This window comes from Tauraco erythrolophus, chromosome 3 (genome assembly GCF_009769465.1).
Source record: "Tauraco erythrolophus isolate bTauEry1 chromosome 3, bTauEry1.pri, whole genome shotgun sequence".
In the NCBI taxonomy this organism is placed as follows: domain Eukaryota; kingdom Metazoa; phylum Chordata; class Aves; order Musophagiformes; family Musophagidae; genus Tauraco; species Tauraco erythrolophus.
Window position 1 is genome coordinate 2,143,133 of NC_141467.1, and position 14,852 is coordinate 2,157,984.

Below are 14,852 nucleotides of genomic sequence, written 5' to 3' on the forward strand. Positions count from 1 at the left end.
ATCCCCCATTGCTTCACCCCCTGTTTGCGTATAAACTTAAATGTAAGTGCATCCCAAATTAATGAAGCAGCTTTTTTTTCATGACCCTGAAACATAAAGCACATAGAAGAGCAAGGTCAATTGTTAGACTGTCTTGAAGATGCTTGTAAACAAAGCATGGGAGCTGTCATGCCCCCAGCTGCATATGTCTGGTTTAGCAAGCTAAACTCGTTAGATAGGCTGCCTCTACGGTCAGGAAAGATTTCTCAGGACATCCATCTCTCTGTCACTAGCTTATCAGCTGTATTTATAAAATAGAAGCACATTTTTGACAGCTGTAGCAGCAGAAGACTAACACTGTTCCAAGATATGTTCTGTGAACTGTTACTATTTCAAGACTACTCTGAGGTACCTTTTTATTTCAGGTGGTGGTGAGAGCGGTCACGGTCAAAAGCCGTTATTTGCAATTCTTTGTCCACACTGATGTGTGGTGCTTCAGATGCCTGCAGTTGCCACTCAGACTTGCTTAGCATTAAGCAGTTGCTATGGAAAGTGATTTCAAACACTTAACTCTGGTATTTACTTTTGCAGTTGTTATTCCACACTTGCACAAGTTAGCCTTGGTCAACAACCAGCAGTCTGTGGATTCCAAGAGACTGGATATTGCCACACACCTGTTTGAAGCCTACAGCGCTCTGTCCTGTTGCTGTATCCTTTTTTTATGGGAAGTTCAGCTGTTAATTCTCTGGTGGGAGGGAGAAAGAACTAAGTTTTTCTTTGCATGTGTGATGTAAAATACGATCTACTCGGTATAAAGAATAGGTTTTCACAGAAGATGGAACTTGAATAAATACTTAAAAACAAAAACAACAATGCAAAACCAAAACCCTTGATCTTAACCAGTAAGTTAGGAAAAAAAAAAAGCGAAGAATGATATGCATGTATGAAATACGTGAAGGTAAATACGTTTAAGACCTTTTTTCTTTTTTATTAGTCCCAAAGTGGCAAACGCTGCTGTTTTCTTGGGTTTTGCTGCTATAGCTTGTCCCTGTGTTCGGTAGAATAAAATTGTATAATTTCAGAACACAATCCCTGTAATACCTTAACAACCTGGTTTTTAGTTATTTCAGAGGATTTAATGGTCAATCACTTTTTACCAGGACTTAAGTGTTTACGGACTGACATGGAACATCTCTCGCCAGAGCATGAGGTGAGCAGCAATGTTTGCTAACTGGGTATGAGATGCAGCTGACAGCAGAAGTTGAAATGGAACAGTGTTTAAAGCTAAAAGTTAAGGAGAGCTACTCTTAAGTAGTATCATAGCTTTGAGGATTTTTTTGATAAGGAGTAGGTCACATGATTTAAAACCAGTAAAATAATTTAAAACTTATTCCTAAGCCAAGTACCTCTGCTGAGAAATACTCAACAGTCAGAAATGCAAGTAGAAACACAGATCTGAAGAAAAAGGAAATAGTTTTGCCATCTTTTTTTTCATCAAAACAAGGATATGCTAAAATTAATGGCCACAGTACATCCAAGGAAATGCAGGTGAAAATTGGAGGAGTGCAGGATGGAAATGACAGTTAAGCTCAAGAAGGAGGATGAGGAAAGTATGGTCCTGAAGTGCATCCCATGTATTTCATATCTGGAGTACTGCGTCTGAGCCTGGGCTCCTCAGTTTGATGGAGACATGGACATAGTGGAGAGAGTCCAGTGAAGGGTCACAAAGATGATGAAGGCTCTGGAGGGTCTCCCCCATGAGGAGAGGCTGTGACAGCTGGGGCTGTTCAGCCTGGAGAAGAGCAGGCTGGGGGGAATCTCATCAATGTGTGTAAGTACCTAAATACCTGAAGAGAGGGTGCAAAGAGGATGGAACCAGGCTCTTTTCAGTGGTGCCCAGAGGCAGTGAGCACAAACTGAAACGCAGGAGGTTGCTGTCTGATCATCAGGAAACACTTTTTCATTGTGAAGGTGACCAAGCACTGGCACAGATTGCCCACAGAGGCTGTGGAGTCTCCATCCTTCAAGATACTTAGAAGCTGTCCAGACATGGTCCTGGGCAGCTGACTGTAGATGGCCCTGCTTGAGCATGAGGATTGGACCAGGTGACCTCCAGAGCTCCCCTCCCACCTCAACCATGCTATGAGTTGTAAAAAGCAGATCATAATACGCAGACAGGACAACATGAGAACTAACAAGATCTTCCTTCATAGAAGGAGATACCAGAAAGTAACAAGAGAAGAGTTAGCAAGAGAAGCTGACTTAAGAAACGTGAAAATTTTTGCCTTATGTCTGTGCACTTTTTTGTAAACTTGAAGAGGATGAACCTGGTGGAAAGTGAAACACAGATATTAAGTCAGTAGCTGAAAACAAGAGGCATAATTTAGTCGCATGTTGGGAAAATCTTGACAGTATGAGCACTTCAAGTGGTGGAGGAAAAGATTTAAACAAAATGTACAAAGGATCACCGTTCTGGTTTTTGAAGGTTAATACTGCACTTCAGGAGTTACTTTGTGCTTGAGAAAAGTAATTGCTTTTCTTCATGATTGCAAATTAATTAATTAATACAGCTATATTCTCTAGGAGCTCTACATTGGTAACAAAGTCCCTTCTTCCAGTTATGTTTTTAGTCTAATAGCCTGTAGTCTCATTCTTTTATTTTACATTATTTACAATATGCGGAACTGGAGGTGAATTAATTTGAGGAATTTTCAGACCTAAAAAAGAAAGAATCCGACTTCACAGAGCTAAGCTGGAAGGGACAGGAGTGACCTGAGCATCAAAGCCAACAGAATTGCTCTTCCTTACCCCAGGCAGCACTGGAGAAAATCTGGCATTGATGATACTCTGTATTCAGAGAGAGCTGAGAGATGTATTGTGCTTTGGGAAGTCTAAGGATATATCTGAAAGCTGTGGTAGGCAAAAGTTGGATTTAGGTCAGTTTTGTTTGTTCTGTCACATTCACTAATGGGATAACTGATACAAAAACTAATACTTCATTTTTGTATAGTAGTTGGTGCAACTTCTAAGGTTTAAGGGCATCATCAGTTCAAAAGATGCCCTGAATTGGAACAAAAGGGCTTATGTGATGGAGTTTGAGTCTTGTAGCCAGAGAAGGAACTGAAGGCTTAAATAGGCTTAAAAACAAATAAATAAATGAGTCAAGACAGCTCTCCTTTATCCCAGTCTATCTCACTGTGATTGATTGGCTTCAGGCATGATGCCAAGTGCTTTATTTTTTTACCCAGAAAGAAACATAGATTTAAAAATACTTACTCCTGTTGCAACGGGTTAGAAATCCCACTACAGCTTTTACTGTAGAAGTGGAAATCTGGTGCTTAATGAGCTCCTTGCTGCAAGAGGATATTTGTAGGCACCATGATAGAGACCTCTGAGACACAGTTAGTTCTAGTGTCTTATCTTTCAAGCCTTCTGTCTTAAAATTATGTTTTCTGAAGTAAATGTGAGTCGCTGTTTCAAAGAGCTAGACACTTGCATAAACAGAATTAACCCTTTTCTAATTGTTTTGGTCACTGTGGTGTTGCTCATGATTCAGATGGCGTATCAGTTACAAGAAGGTATTTTCTCACTCTCAGAGCCTTAGCTCTTGTGGCCCTAAACATTAGTAGCCAGTTTATCCTCATCTTGGAAGCATAGTGTTGGTGGAATTGGCTTGTGATCTATCAGGCAGCGTTTACCACTTATCCCTCATATTTGCTTTCTTTTCATTCATGTAAACGAAAGTGCAAGTTGGGCATTTAAGCCAGACCCTCTCATCTTTAAAATAAACATTTTGCCTTGTGCAGACATTTCAGATGTTTTGCCAGCATCTCTAATTCTGTGTTGAGTCCCTCTTCCCCCTTCTCTACTTGCCTTCCATTTCTTTTCAAAATAATTGCATTTTGAGTTTTGTGATAGTGACTTATCATCAGTACTGGATAAAAATACTTAGTCCATCTGCAGTATTGCTTATAATGCTTAAACACATGTTATATGTCTCTTAAATGTCTCTAAATGTAGTTACATCCCTAAAATCTCTCTCTTAAAGGAGGTCTAAATGATTTCGCAGTCAGTCCTGTGACCAAACAGAGAGAACCGAAGGGAATAGACATGAGCAGTATGTGCAAGTATCACCGTGTAAAATTGCCATGTAATACTTTATTTATACATTTCCTCTGTTTCACCCTGCACTTTAAGACAAATTCATTTGGAGAAGAGGGAAGAATTGTACCACTTCGTCCAAGAATTATGCAGCCTTCCTGGAAGGAGCTGTACAGTGGATGGGGCTCCATCCTCGTATTCAAATGATTCTAGGTCCTTGCTGAATTATTCTCCCCTTTGATCAAGACTTCATATTGTTGATATTTGGCACAGATCTGCAGACTGGGCCACATTTTATCAGTGTAATAAGTGGTTTCAAAAGATATTTTGTGCTGCAACTGTCTAATAGGGATTCAGCAGAAACCAGTTTTGTTGTGTATATAAATACATTTAAAAATAGTTACCACTTGGTAGTAACCATTAGTGACTGATGTGTATTTTAGAGATGGAAATTACATTTTTTTCCTTTGTTGTATATATTTAAGTATTGATAAGACACTACTCAGTTGCTTGTAGCTTTGATATTTTAAGTTTAGTGTCTCCAAGTAAGTGCTTAGCTTTCTTCTGAGCTGTGAGCAGAGAAAGTTTCCATTTATGCAGTGGGCACGTGTATATATATGTTTATAGTTTCACACCCTGCATTGCAACTGTTTTGTTTGCTTCAAATGCTTTTGTTTTAATGTGTTAAAACAGTATTGTTGTGGGCAGAGCAGGGAGTTCTATACCTGTGCAGTGAATTGTATGATTTCTTTCAAAACCTGCTATTGGGAAACATTCCTTTATTTTTGATATGCTGGAGAAATGTAAAATGTCTAGGTGGGAGTGGTTTTAGTCTTAAATATTCTGCAGAAACTAATGCTGCAATTCTCTAAGTAAAGAAGAAAAGCCTTGATTCGTAGAAACCCTGGAAGACACCAGTGAAATGATACCAAGTTTGCTTTAGCACTTCCTTTCCATTAAGATGATGTCTTGGATGCCCTCACACTTTTTTCTTTTCTTTCCTTGCTTTTTCTTTCGGGCATAATGTTGGTAAAGATACGAATTTTAAAAGGTACTTGAAAACTCTTAAAAGGAAAATAGAGGGAAGATGAATGTATGTCAAAGTTGATTGCTAATAAATAAAAGTATTGTTTGAAAAAAGGAAGTAAGGAGGTGTGTCACAGAAGTGAGTTTGCTTTAGCTCTGTTTTAAAAAGTCAGGGGAAGCAGGAGGGAGTCTTGAACTCCTGTAATTATTTCAAGAACGTTTTCTTCCTTAAAGTATTTTGAATGCTTCTGTTGTTTCTAGGCATTATCAGATAGCTGGATATGCACTTCAGAAACAAAAGAGAAACTTTTTAATCGGTTCTGCTAATGCCAGCGTTAGTTGCGGAGTAGATTTCGCATGAAGCGTTAAGGTAAAAGAGAAAATGTCATGTATGTGTCTTCCTTCTGTGTCTTAGGTTATTTTAAGCTCCATGATAAAAGAATGTGAACAGAAAGTGGAAAACAAGACCGTCCAAGAACCACAAGGGTAAGACTTCCACTTCTCTTTTTTCTGTGCCTCCAGAGTCATGTTCCGCAGAGTGTATCCCATAATGGTGTCCAAGGCTTGTTGAACTGAAATCCTGCACTGAAATATTCTGGATTTGAAAGCAGATTTTAGGAACTCTGTCTTTAATTCAGTTTGTGGTTCTTTCTGCCTGCAGTGTAAAACACAGGACAACGCATTTATTTGTGTTATAGCAATGAAGGTTTTGTTTTCCCATTTTACTTTGTTCTTAATTTTTTTATCCCCTTGAAGCAGTAATGAAATTTTCTGTCCTGAATCTGAGAAAGCAAGGGGTGCTTGGCCTGGGTGCTTAGAGCAGTGCCTGTGGCACGCACCTTGCTACCCTCTTTGATGGAGGTGGCCTGCAGGCTGAAGGAGTTGTTCTGGTCGTGGTAAGGACCCGCTGCAGGCTGTGACTGGGGTGCACAAGAACAGTTTCTCCAGTGTTCAGACTGCCCTACCCACCTGTGTGAATGTGCTGGTTAATACATACGTCGGCTTTGTGGAAATGCCATCCATGTTGCACTTCTGTGCGCTTGTAGGCTGGGTGTTTCACTGAAAACCCAGTTCTTCAGTGAGGCATCAGACCCGTGGTGTATGTGCATCAGTTTGCCTCACGTGGTAGAGGTGGCATCATACGTGTCTGTGTCTCTCTGCTGGTAACAGAAGCAGCTAACTGTGTTCTTGTGCCTGCTTGTTGCCTGGAATGGCATACCAACAGGTAACTTCTCGGGGATTACTAGATAACTTAATAAATCCCTAGCACTGTTGCCAGGAAGAGTTTAAGAGGAAACAGCAGGTATCTGAAAAGGAGAATCTGTCCTCAGTCCTGATACCTTGCCATGGGAATCGAGACAATTACTGAGACTTGTTTGTGTCATGCTTCCATATCTGTAACGAATCAATAGAATTTGCTTCTTGAAAGAGCTCAGGCAAAGTCCTGGAAGCAGCTGGTAGTTTGAGAACAACTGATGTAGGAAAGGTGTACAAGACTTGGACAGAAGAGACATGGTGTAGAAAAAGAGTCAGTGTCTCATGCACCAAATAAAATATCTCAGGCTTTAATTAGCCTGTTTAGTGTTGTAGTTGATGATGGAGTGTAGTAAGAACGGAATCCATTTGAGACATAAGCGTCAGGTCAGCTCTTAAAGGTGTGCTGGAGATTAACTTTAGACTTGGGAACGGAAATAATTTTAACATAAAAAAAGTCCAGGTTCCACAACAAATCACAATCTGGAGTGCATCTGCTCTGATAAGGTTGTTGCTTCTGTCTAGTCGTACAGAAGTCCTGTCTAAGGCAGAAGAAACACAAACTCCTTAAGCTCTGAAGAAGGCACTGCCAGTCATCTTTCCTGTTCGTGTGGCAGTGCTGTGGAGACTCTGCTACCTGTGTTCCAGTGGAGTGGGTATTTTCGTGAGGAAATAGGTATTTCTTTAACATATTACTTGTTCACAGAATGAGAACAGGTTTATTCGACTTAATCCCTCCACAGGCATATTACTTGCTTACAACATAAACAGCTAGTCAGTCAAGAACCAAAAAAATGCATTTATTCCTGCTGTTGTTTGTTCCCAGGGTTTCATTATGTTACTGCCTCAAGCTTCATACTTTGGCCCTTATCCTTTCTGCCTTCTCTTAAATGGAGTTTTCTGGCATTTGTACCCGTTTGTGCCCCCGACAGCCATACTCGGAATGCCCATCCCCTTCCTGTATCCTGCAGATCCCTCAGCAGTTGTGTATCTGCTTTTTATTTTTTGAGAATGGTGGATGCTTAGCTCGCCTTCGGCTCTATGAAAGGTTGGCACTTCAGCCAGCTATCTCCTCAGGAAGCAACCTACCAATAATGATTCCTGGCAAGACAGAAACTTGCTAGTTGCCCTGTTAGACCCACCTTACTTTTTGCAGGTAAGCATTAGGTGGTCTTTGTACCTTGCATGGTAGGTACCCAGCAGGTAATTGTGATGAGGCGGAATTAAGGCTCTCTGCAGATCTGATGGGAAGGAATTGCTGCAGGCTCTGGCCAACCAACCTGTGCAATGACATCCCTCCACAGAAGCAATAACTTTACATTTTGACTGACAAGTTGATTTGTTAGAATCAGTTGCATACCCCTGGGCATTACTACTTTGCAAATATTTCCCCTGCTGGGGTTTTATGGACTCTTTTTTAAATTTGCAGACTAATTAATATTCTCTTCTTATTTTCATTTCAATTTTTTTGTGCAATAAAGAAGCCACCACCTCAGACTTTGACTATGTAAAGAAAAAAAAAAAGCAGTGTATGTATCTAAATATGTAAGATATGACTTTTATGTCTGATAAATCTTTCTTCGAAGTCAATTAATCTGTCTCTTTTTTAGCAACTTCTTGACAGCCTGTTAGGAGAGATCATTAGAAATTATGAAATTGATTCCTTCTCAGGCAAACATATTCTGAAAGAAATTTGTTTCTCTTCCAGAATGCAGTAAATGTATGTAACATCAAACTGGTCTCTCTAAAGAACACCATTAATCTGAACCTGTTTTTTTTTATTATCTTACCCGTATTAACTGTTAAACCTTGTGTTATGAAACATAATTCCTTAGCTGAGCTTTTCCTAATTCTCTAGTGGTGCTCTTCAGCTGGGCAGGATTTTTAATAATATTTTTTTTAAATGTGTGCATTTGCCTGTTAACCTCTTCAGTTCCATCCAAGCTGTTCTCTGCATGGTTAGACTTTGAGTGATCAACTTTTATTTCAGGTAGGGTTTAGACTTACCTTGCTTTAACTTACATCAGTGCAGACATGTACAGGTCTGTATTACTTAAAATCCCTCTTACAAAAATATTCTGAATTCAGTGTTAGTCCTATTAAGCCCTTGCAGAAAGAGAGAAATGCAAACACAATACGACATCCAGTGTATTTTCTTTCAGAATGCAGTGCTGAAAACTGAAAGATTTGAAAAGGATAAGTCTCTGCAATGTGTTGCTTCATTCTTTAATTAGCCTTCCCCTTTCTTATTCAAAGTCAGGCTATGGTTGCAACCTTTCACTGTTCAAAATTAACACAAAATATTTTACCACTGAAGAAATGACCTTTTCATATATGTCAATATCTCCTTTTTTTCCTAAGCCCTTGCCAATTTCAGTTCCTAATTTCAGCATTAAATATACATTTGTCAAAGGATTTAAATGCAAATAGGAGAAAAATGACTGATTTTTGTTAACAACATGAGAATGCATGGACAAAAAGAAAACAATGCAAAAGCAATCATAAGATGCTCTAGGTTATCTTATCTTTGCCCTGTGCTGTTAGAAAAGCTTGGTCAAATAATATGGTGTCCCAGAGATAGGTTTTTTTAAAAAAGATTAGATTTTGTCTTTTAAATATTGGATAGCCACTTTGTTAAACATTTTCGGTAGCAATTAACAAGGTATTTTAATCATGGGTGACAACTCATGTTACAAACTGATTTTTGTAACGTGCCCAGCATGAATGTTTGTTTTGGCCTCAAGCTTCCCCATAAACCAGGAAAAGCTCTGTGTAGCATGTAATTCATCTAGATACTGGTCAAAAACTTGATGTTTGCACATTATTTTTGTTTGTGGGTTTATTAGTTGGTGCTTTTTTTGGGAAAAAAAAAAGTAAATGCAAGGACTTTTCTATAGGACTCCTTTCAAACAAGGTATGTTATTGTCTTGTTGGTTTCTATTTTTTTTTTTTTGAAGACATGAAACTCAAAATATTTGGTTTCGTATTGATTTTGTTATTTTGTTTAAATGTTCCGTTTCTATAGTAATAGAAGAACTTTGGGGGCATATTTAAACTTTTAAGTATGTCAAGTGTTGTGGATTATGTTTTGATTTACAGTAACATAATATTAGAAAACATGAACTTCTAGAGACTCCAGTTCTTAATATTTAATTTTTAACATCAGATAGTTGATATCCCCCAATACTGTTTGGGAAGTCAAGTGAACATTTCCTGTTTTTCCTCAAGCTTCTTCAGGATCATTAGAACAATGACAGCACAGTTTGCTTAAAACTACAGGTTTGCCACCAGTTGCTAGGTTTTTTTTTTCTCCAGTGAGCAATTTTGTTTTTCTTCATGTTGCTCATGCTTGGAATGTATTCTATTTCCCAAAGCCTTTTCCCTAGTTGCACACAACTCTAGGATATATCATAGGCTGCAATAGCTTCTTGTCATTAGCCAACTGATAGCAAGCATAAACTGTTATTTACACGATTAATATGCCCTTGCTTTATCATGAAATCAAGGGAAACTGCACAGGAAATCCCTCTTATAGTAGTAACTTACCTGCTAAGTCTTATCAACTGAAAATACACAATTCTGTAGTTGACTGTAGATGTTTAATCAAGGCAAAGATGTCTGGCTATGTGATTGTGCCTGAAAGAAGTATTTCACTTTAAAAGTTCATAAATCATTTCAAAACAGCTATATACCTTCATCACTGCCTGCTAAATAGAATTAAAAGATTATTTTTAAAATGCCAGTTTTAGTCAGATGTTGTCTAAAAAGAGGTATAACCTCAGAACAATTTCAAAGATTTTGAACTTCACTAAAAATTCAGACATCATACTTTCAATAAAATGATGCTAAATGTTAGATAATGAGGAACTTCACAGAGCTTTCAGAAAATGCCAACTAATAGTAAGATTTAAAACGAGATGATCGGTTTGAGTAACCTGTTCCGTTAATAGGAGATATAGTGAAAAATACACCTAATGTGTGCTTTGTGATACTCTTAGGCATGCTGTGTGAGGAATACCAAAGCCCCTTCAAGGATCTAGGCCCACTGGACACTGTGGAAATGCAGGAGACTGGAAGTCACTTCAGCTTAAAAAGTAGAAGGGATGGGGATTCGTTTGAGGGGATATCGTTATGATGCAATTAAGCTATCTATATAGCCACAGTACAGCTTTAGTGAGAAGCTTCCCTTTTGGTTTTCCAAGTACTCTGCTTAAAAAGAACCAGAATTTGTTACTGCTAAGCACCTTTCTTTGTGGCATGAAATGGGAAAAAGTACTGAATGCATCCCTGCTACCTTTGAAGAAATAATTCAGATTTCATTGAAGAAATTTGGGACCTGCCTTTGTGCAAAAGTGTCTCAACACAACTTTTTATGACCTTGCAGACTGGAAAGTCAGCTCCTGGAAGCTGGCATGTGCCAGTAAGACACACATCTTGTGATCTTAGGTGTAATTTTGAAATGCCGAGTCCATGCTGAGCTCACAAGGGAGAATTTCACCGGTAATGTTTTGTAAAACTGGCCCTGTCGAATGCTGAAAAATGTGTTTGCAGTTTTAACTGCGAATGTAGGAAGTATGGAATATTTATTAGTATTTCTGCTGTCATATGTTTGTCTTGTTGCACTGTCTTGAGACAGGTTACTCCTACTGTGCTAACAGTTACATGTATCTGAAGCTGAGCTCACTGATATGTTGTAAATTACAAAAAAACCCCAACCAGTTAATTTTGCAGCATTGGGATAATTTCTTAACACGTTGTTCAAAGTTTTAGCATCTTGTAGGCTCGGCATTGATGGGTTCCTCCTTCTAGTCCAGTTGGTGGGAAAATTGTGGATTCTCCGTTGTCTTCCTTAGTACGTATGAAACAGGAACCCTCAGGCAAAGGTAGTAGGAGTCACATCCACAACAACCAGTAGAAGAAAGCTCTCTACCCAGTAAAGGATAGCCTCAGTGCCCCACAGGGGGATTTACAAGGGGCTGGAGGGAAAGCCGAACACGTACTATGAAACAAGGCTTCATTGGGAATTACTAGATTTTGATAGTCCACACCAATTTTAAACTCTGCTCAGGTGGAAATATTTAGAAAATAAGAGAGCTGGAAATGAAGGAGTGAGGTCACCTTGTGTTTACTCTTCCCTCCTGTCTGCTAATGGTCACTGGTGGAGGCAGGATACCCAGGCTAGGCAGATCCTTGGTCGGAACCAAGTTGTTCATATATTAAATCAACAAGGATTGACGTGTCCAGGGAGATGGTAAAGCTGATCTTCCACAGAGGTATTTGTCACTAGAGCGATTGCCAGAGAGCCAAGAAATGCTGGTGTGGTGACTTAAAGGTAGTAAAACCAGTGTGCACAAAAACAGCTGACAGCTTTTCGCTAGGACTGTGAGGGCGTGGTAATTCATTTAACAGTGTGTGTGTTGGGGCTTGGTGGTCATGTTCAGTTCTTCTTGGTGGACTGGTCTTCTGTGGTCTGGAAACCTCTAAAATGCCAAGCCAATTCAGTTGCTTGTTAAATAACAGCACAGTGTTCTTTCTTCTTTGCAGTCTCATGTCACTTCAATGTTTTCCTTTCCTAGCTCGATGTCGATTGCGGCCAGCCTTGTGAGCGAAGATACAAAGACCAAGTTTTTGAACAAAATGGGCCAGCTGACTACGTCGGGTGCAATGTTGGCTAATGTGTTTCAGAGGAAGAAGTAAGACAGGAAAAGGAACTCCCAGCTAACACTAAGATGGACCTCACAGAGACTGGTTCCTGTACTTGAAGTACTTGCCTTTTAATTTCTTCTGTCTTATGTTCTTGTAGTATAATTTTATTCTAACCTCCAAAGATATTTGCACTGCTTTTGAATATCGCTGTGTATCTGTTAATTTTGGGTTAACTGTGGTCGATATAAAACTGAAATCATAGTCTGTACCAAGTCCCTGTTCTGTGTTCTTGTCTTTCCAGCATAATTTTTTTTATATAGTGGAAGGATTTTTTTTTTTTATTTTCTGACAGGATATCAGCAAATATCTGTATTATACATGGAGCTATTATGACGGTACTTAAAATAATGTAAATTTGAAGTCATTGTCATGAAGTAATAAAAGTGGAGATTACTTATGTATTTAAATTATGAAAGAGTAATGCAAATTTTTTTATTATGTTTCTAAAAAGAAGAGGAAGAGCCACCAGCATTTGTCTGTGCTTCTAGGGTTGTTTTTGTAAGTATTGTGCATCTTGAATCCAGAGAAATCGCAGCATCTAATGCGTGAGACTGCTTGCACTGCATCAGTCTGCAGGGAACGCTGGTGTTTCAGATGCTTTATGCTGACATTGTAAATGCTGTACAGAGTCCTCCAGATAAAATTCTCACATCTGCTGTGGTTTTTTGAGGGATGTTTTCTTCTGTTGGAGTTTTTGTTTTATTTGGAAGCACTTTAACCATCAGTCTACACATTCAGAGACACATTCACTAAGTAAAGGAAAAACATGATAAATTAATAAATGTTAATAAATGTATAAGCTACTACACAGGAGTCCCAGGACAGTTCTGCAGGCAGAGGAAACTTATGCAGGAGAAAGAGTGCTTTCATCTTGCACACAGTGTGCAGTTCTGTGTACTGTGAAAGCTGAAATTAAGATATCTTGTTATTTAGATTGAATCTCGGTTCAAATTTAATTTCAAGAGTATTTGAAATTATGTTAAGAGAGTTTGACGTGCAGTTTCTTTAAAATGTGAATAAGACTGCATACGTACTTCATAAAAATGACATTACAGGGAGTATCTTCAACAACCACCAAGTATTTTTGTTAGCAAGGAAGCATTAACAACTAAATCCTTTTATTTATTCTTATGCAGCACTTTTTTTTTTTTCCTCCTTTATGTCAATGTAAGCTTCTGAAAGTAAACTCAAGTGCATGCATGAACTGGTATGAGTTCAGGCATTCTCTGACACGGTACCATTCAGCTGGAAGTACTGCCAGCTTTGAGGACAGGGGAAGCAAAAGGAGCGAGGGAAGAAAGTATTCCCTTCTGAAACAGCTGGAGTAACGCTTGAGGAATTGCCCTTCGGTGGAGGTGACGGAGAGGATTTGAGGCTTCTGACTGCTCCGTGTCCGTGCCTGTTGGCTCTGCCCGCCGTGTTTGTGTTGTGACAGGGGCTGCTGCACACTCGCACACCGTCGGTCCCTTTGCACTGGTGAAACCTTTTCCTTGAGATTACAGGCAGCTCCATGCCTTCGTGTTGCTTGTCGCCATGGAAGTGTGCTTTTAGCAGGCTGACTGTGAAATGGAGACATTCCTGAGGAATGGGAAGTGGTGACGTTCCTCTCTGTTGTTCTGTTGTCAATAAAAAGTTTTGTATACCTGCCTTGTCTGGTTACTTCTAATCTTCTCCAAAAAAAGGTTGTCGCATCAAAACAGCTGTTACGAGAGAGAGGTCTAATGCGCAGAATTTCTTCAGCCGTAACTTTTTTTTATATAGCAGATGGTAGACTGAACTTCCTAAATTTCCTCTCTCTATGTGCCTGCTTTCACTTTGGCTTTTAGTCATGTGGCTTTATCGCCATTTTCTTGCAGGGTCTCCTCCTCTCCCGTGGCACACTTTCTTTTTTTATTTTTATTTTTTTCTTCCTATGTCCGTTCCAGTAGTTGCAGTGCCAGGGGTAGCTCTGTAGAGACCAAAATTACTTCCTTATGGTTAAACTTCTACTTTCCAAAGCAGGGCAACTGCCTGTGAGAGTGGCTGCTCACCCACACTGAACCCCAGTGTCTGGGAACCTGCTAACTGGCACAAGCCAAAAAAACTGTGACACAAGTTGAGCTATGGATGACTGCGGGATGAGACTCTTTCATTTGTTAGTACAAATAATGTAATTATTTGTATTACAAATTATTACAATTACAATTTGTTATTGCCAAAGCATCTTGGCCCAGCTAGGTCCAGTCTCTCCAGCCCCTGGCAAAATTTAGCTTTTTTTTACTTCATACCAGTTGATCCCACGAGGAATTTGAGTAAGGATCCCAGGACAACCAGCACGTTAACTACCAAGATGAAAAAAACCTGTGTAGGTAACAAACCTTATGCAGGTTGCCTCCTAAATTTCAGGTCTCTGTTAGTATATGTTGGTTGCAGGAGTTTCTTTAAATGGTTATTAGTTTAACAGATATTGACTGATTTTCAAACGAGATTGCAAGAAGTTGTTTTGTGGGGGTTTTGGGGATGTTTGGGGTTTTTTTTCTCCTGTTATTATACAAAACAAGTCAAATGAACCTCTTGGGAGAAAATGCTTCATTAAAATAAGACTATTAGATATCCAGTATGGAAGGCAATTAATCCCCAAAGGATTATCTTCAATTGCTTATGACTTTGCCTAAATAAGGATTCTGTAAAAAAAAAATAAATAAATAAATAAATTGTTGCCTTTATTAGTTCTGCCTGAACTTCTATGACTTGTTGGCTTTAAATAAGAGATACATTGAAGGTCTCATGCTGCCCCTAGTGAAATT

General features: G+C 39.1%; 1 protein-coding gene across 2 annotated transcripts in view; it reads left to right on the forward strand.

Annotated features, from left to right (window-relative positions):
• Positions 1-13,674, forward strand: part of RELCH (RAB11 binding and LisH domain, coiled-coil and HEAT repeat containing) — a 79,931-nt gene extending 66,257 nt beyond the window's left edge. For both annotated transcript variants that reach the window (XM_086608408.1, XM_086608409.1), the window contains 4 exons: positions 571-687; positions 1,101-1,189; positions 5,522-5,592; positions 11,937-13,674. In XM_086608408.1, coding sequence (XP_086464534.1) covers positions 571-687; positions 1,101-1,189; positions 5,522-5,592; positions 11,937-12,057 — 398 coding nt within the window. In that variant the 3' untranslated portion in view covers positions 12,058-13,674. The remainder of the gene's footprint in view (positions 1-570; positions 688-1,100; positions 1,190-5,521; positions 5,593-11,936) is intronic.
• The last annotated feature ends 1,178 nt before the right edge of the window (positions 13,675-14,852 follow it).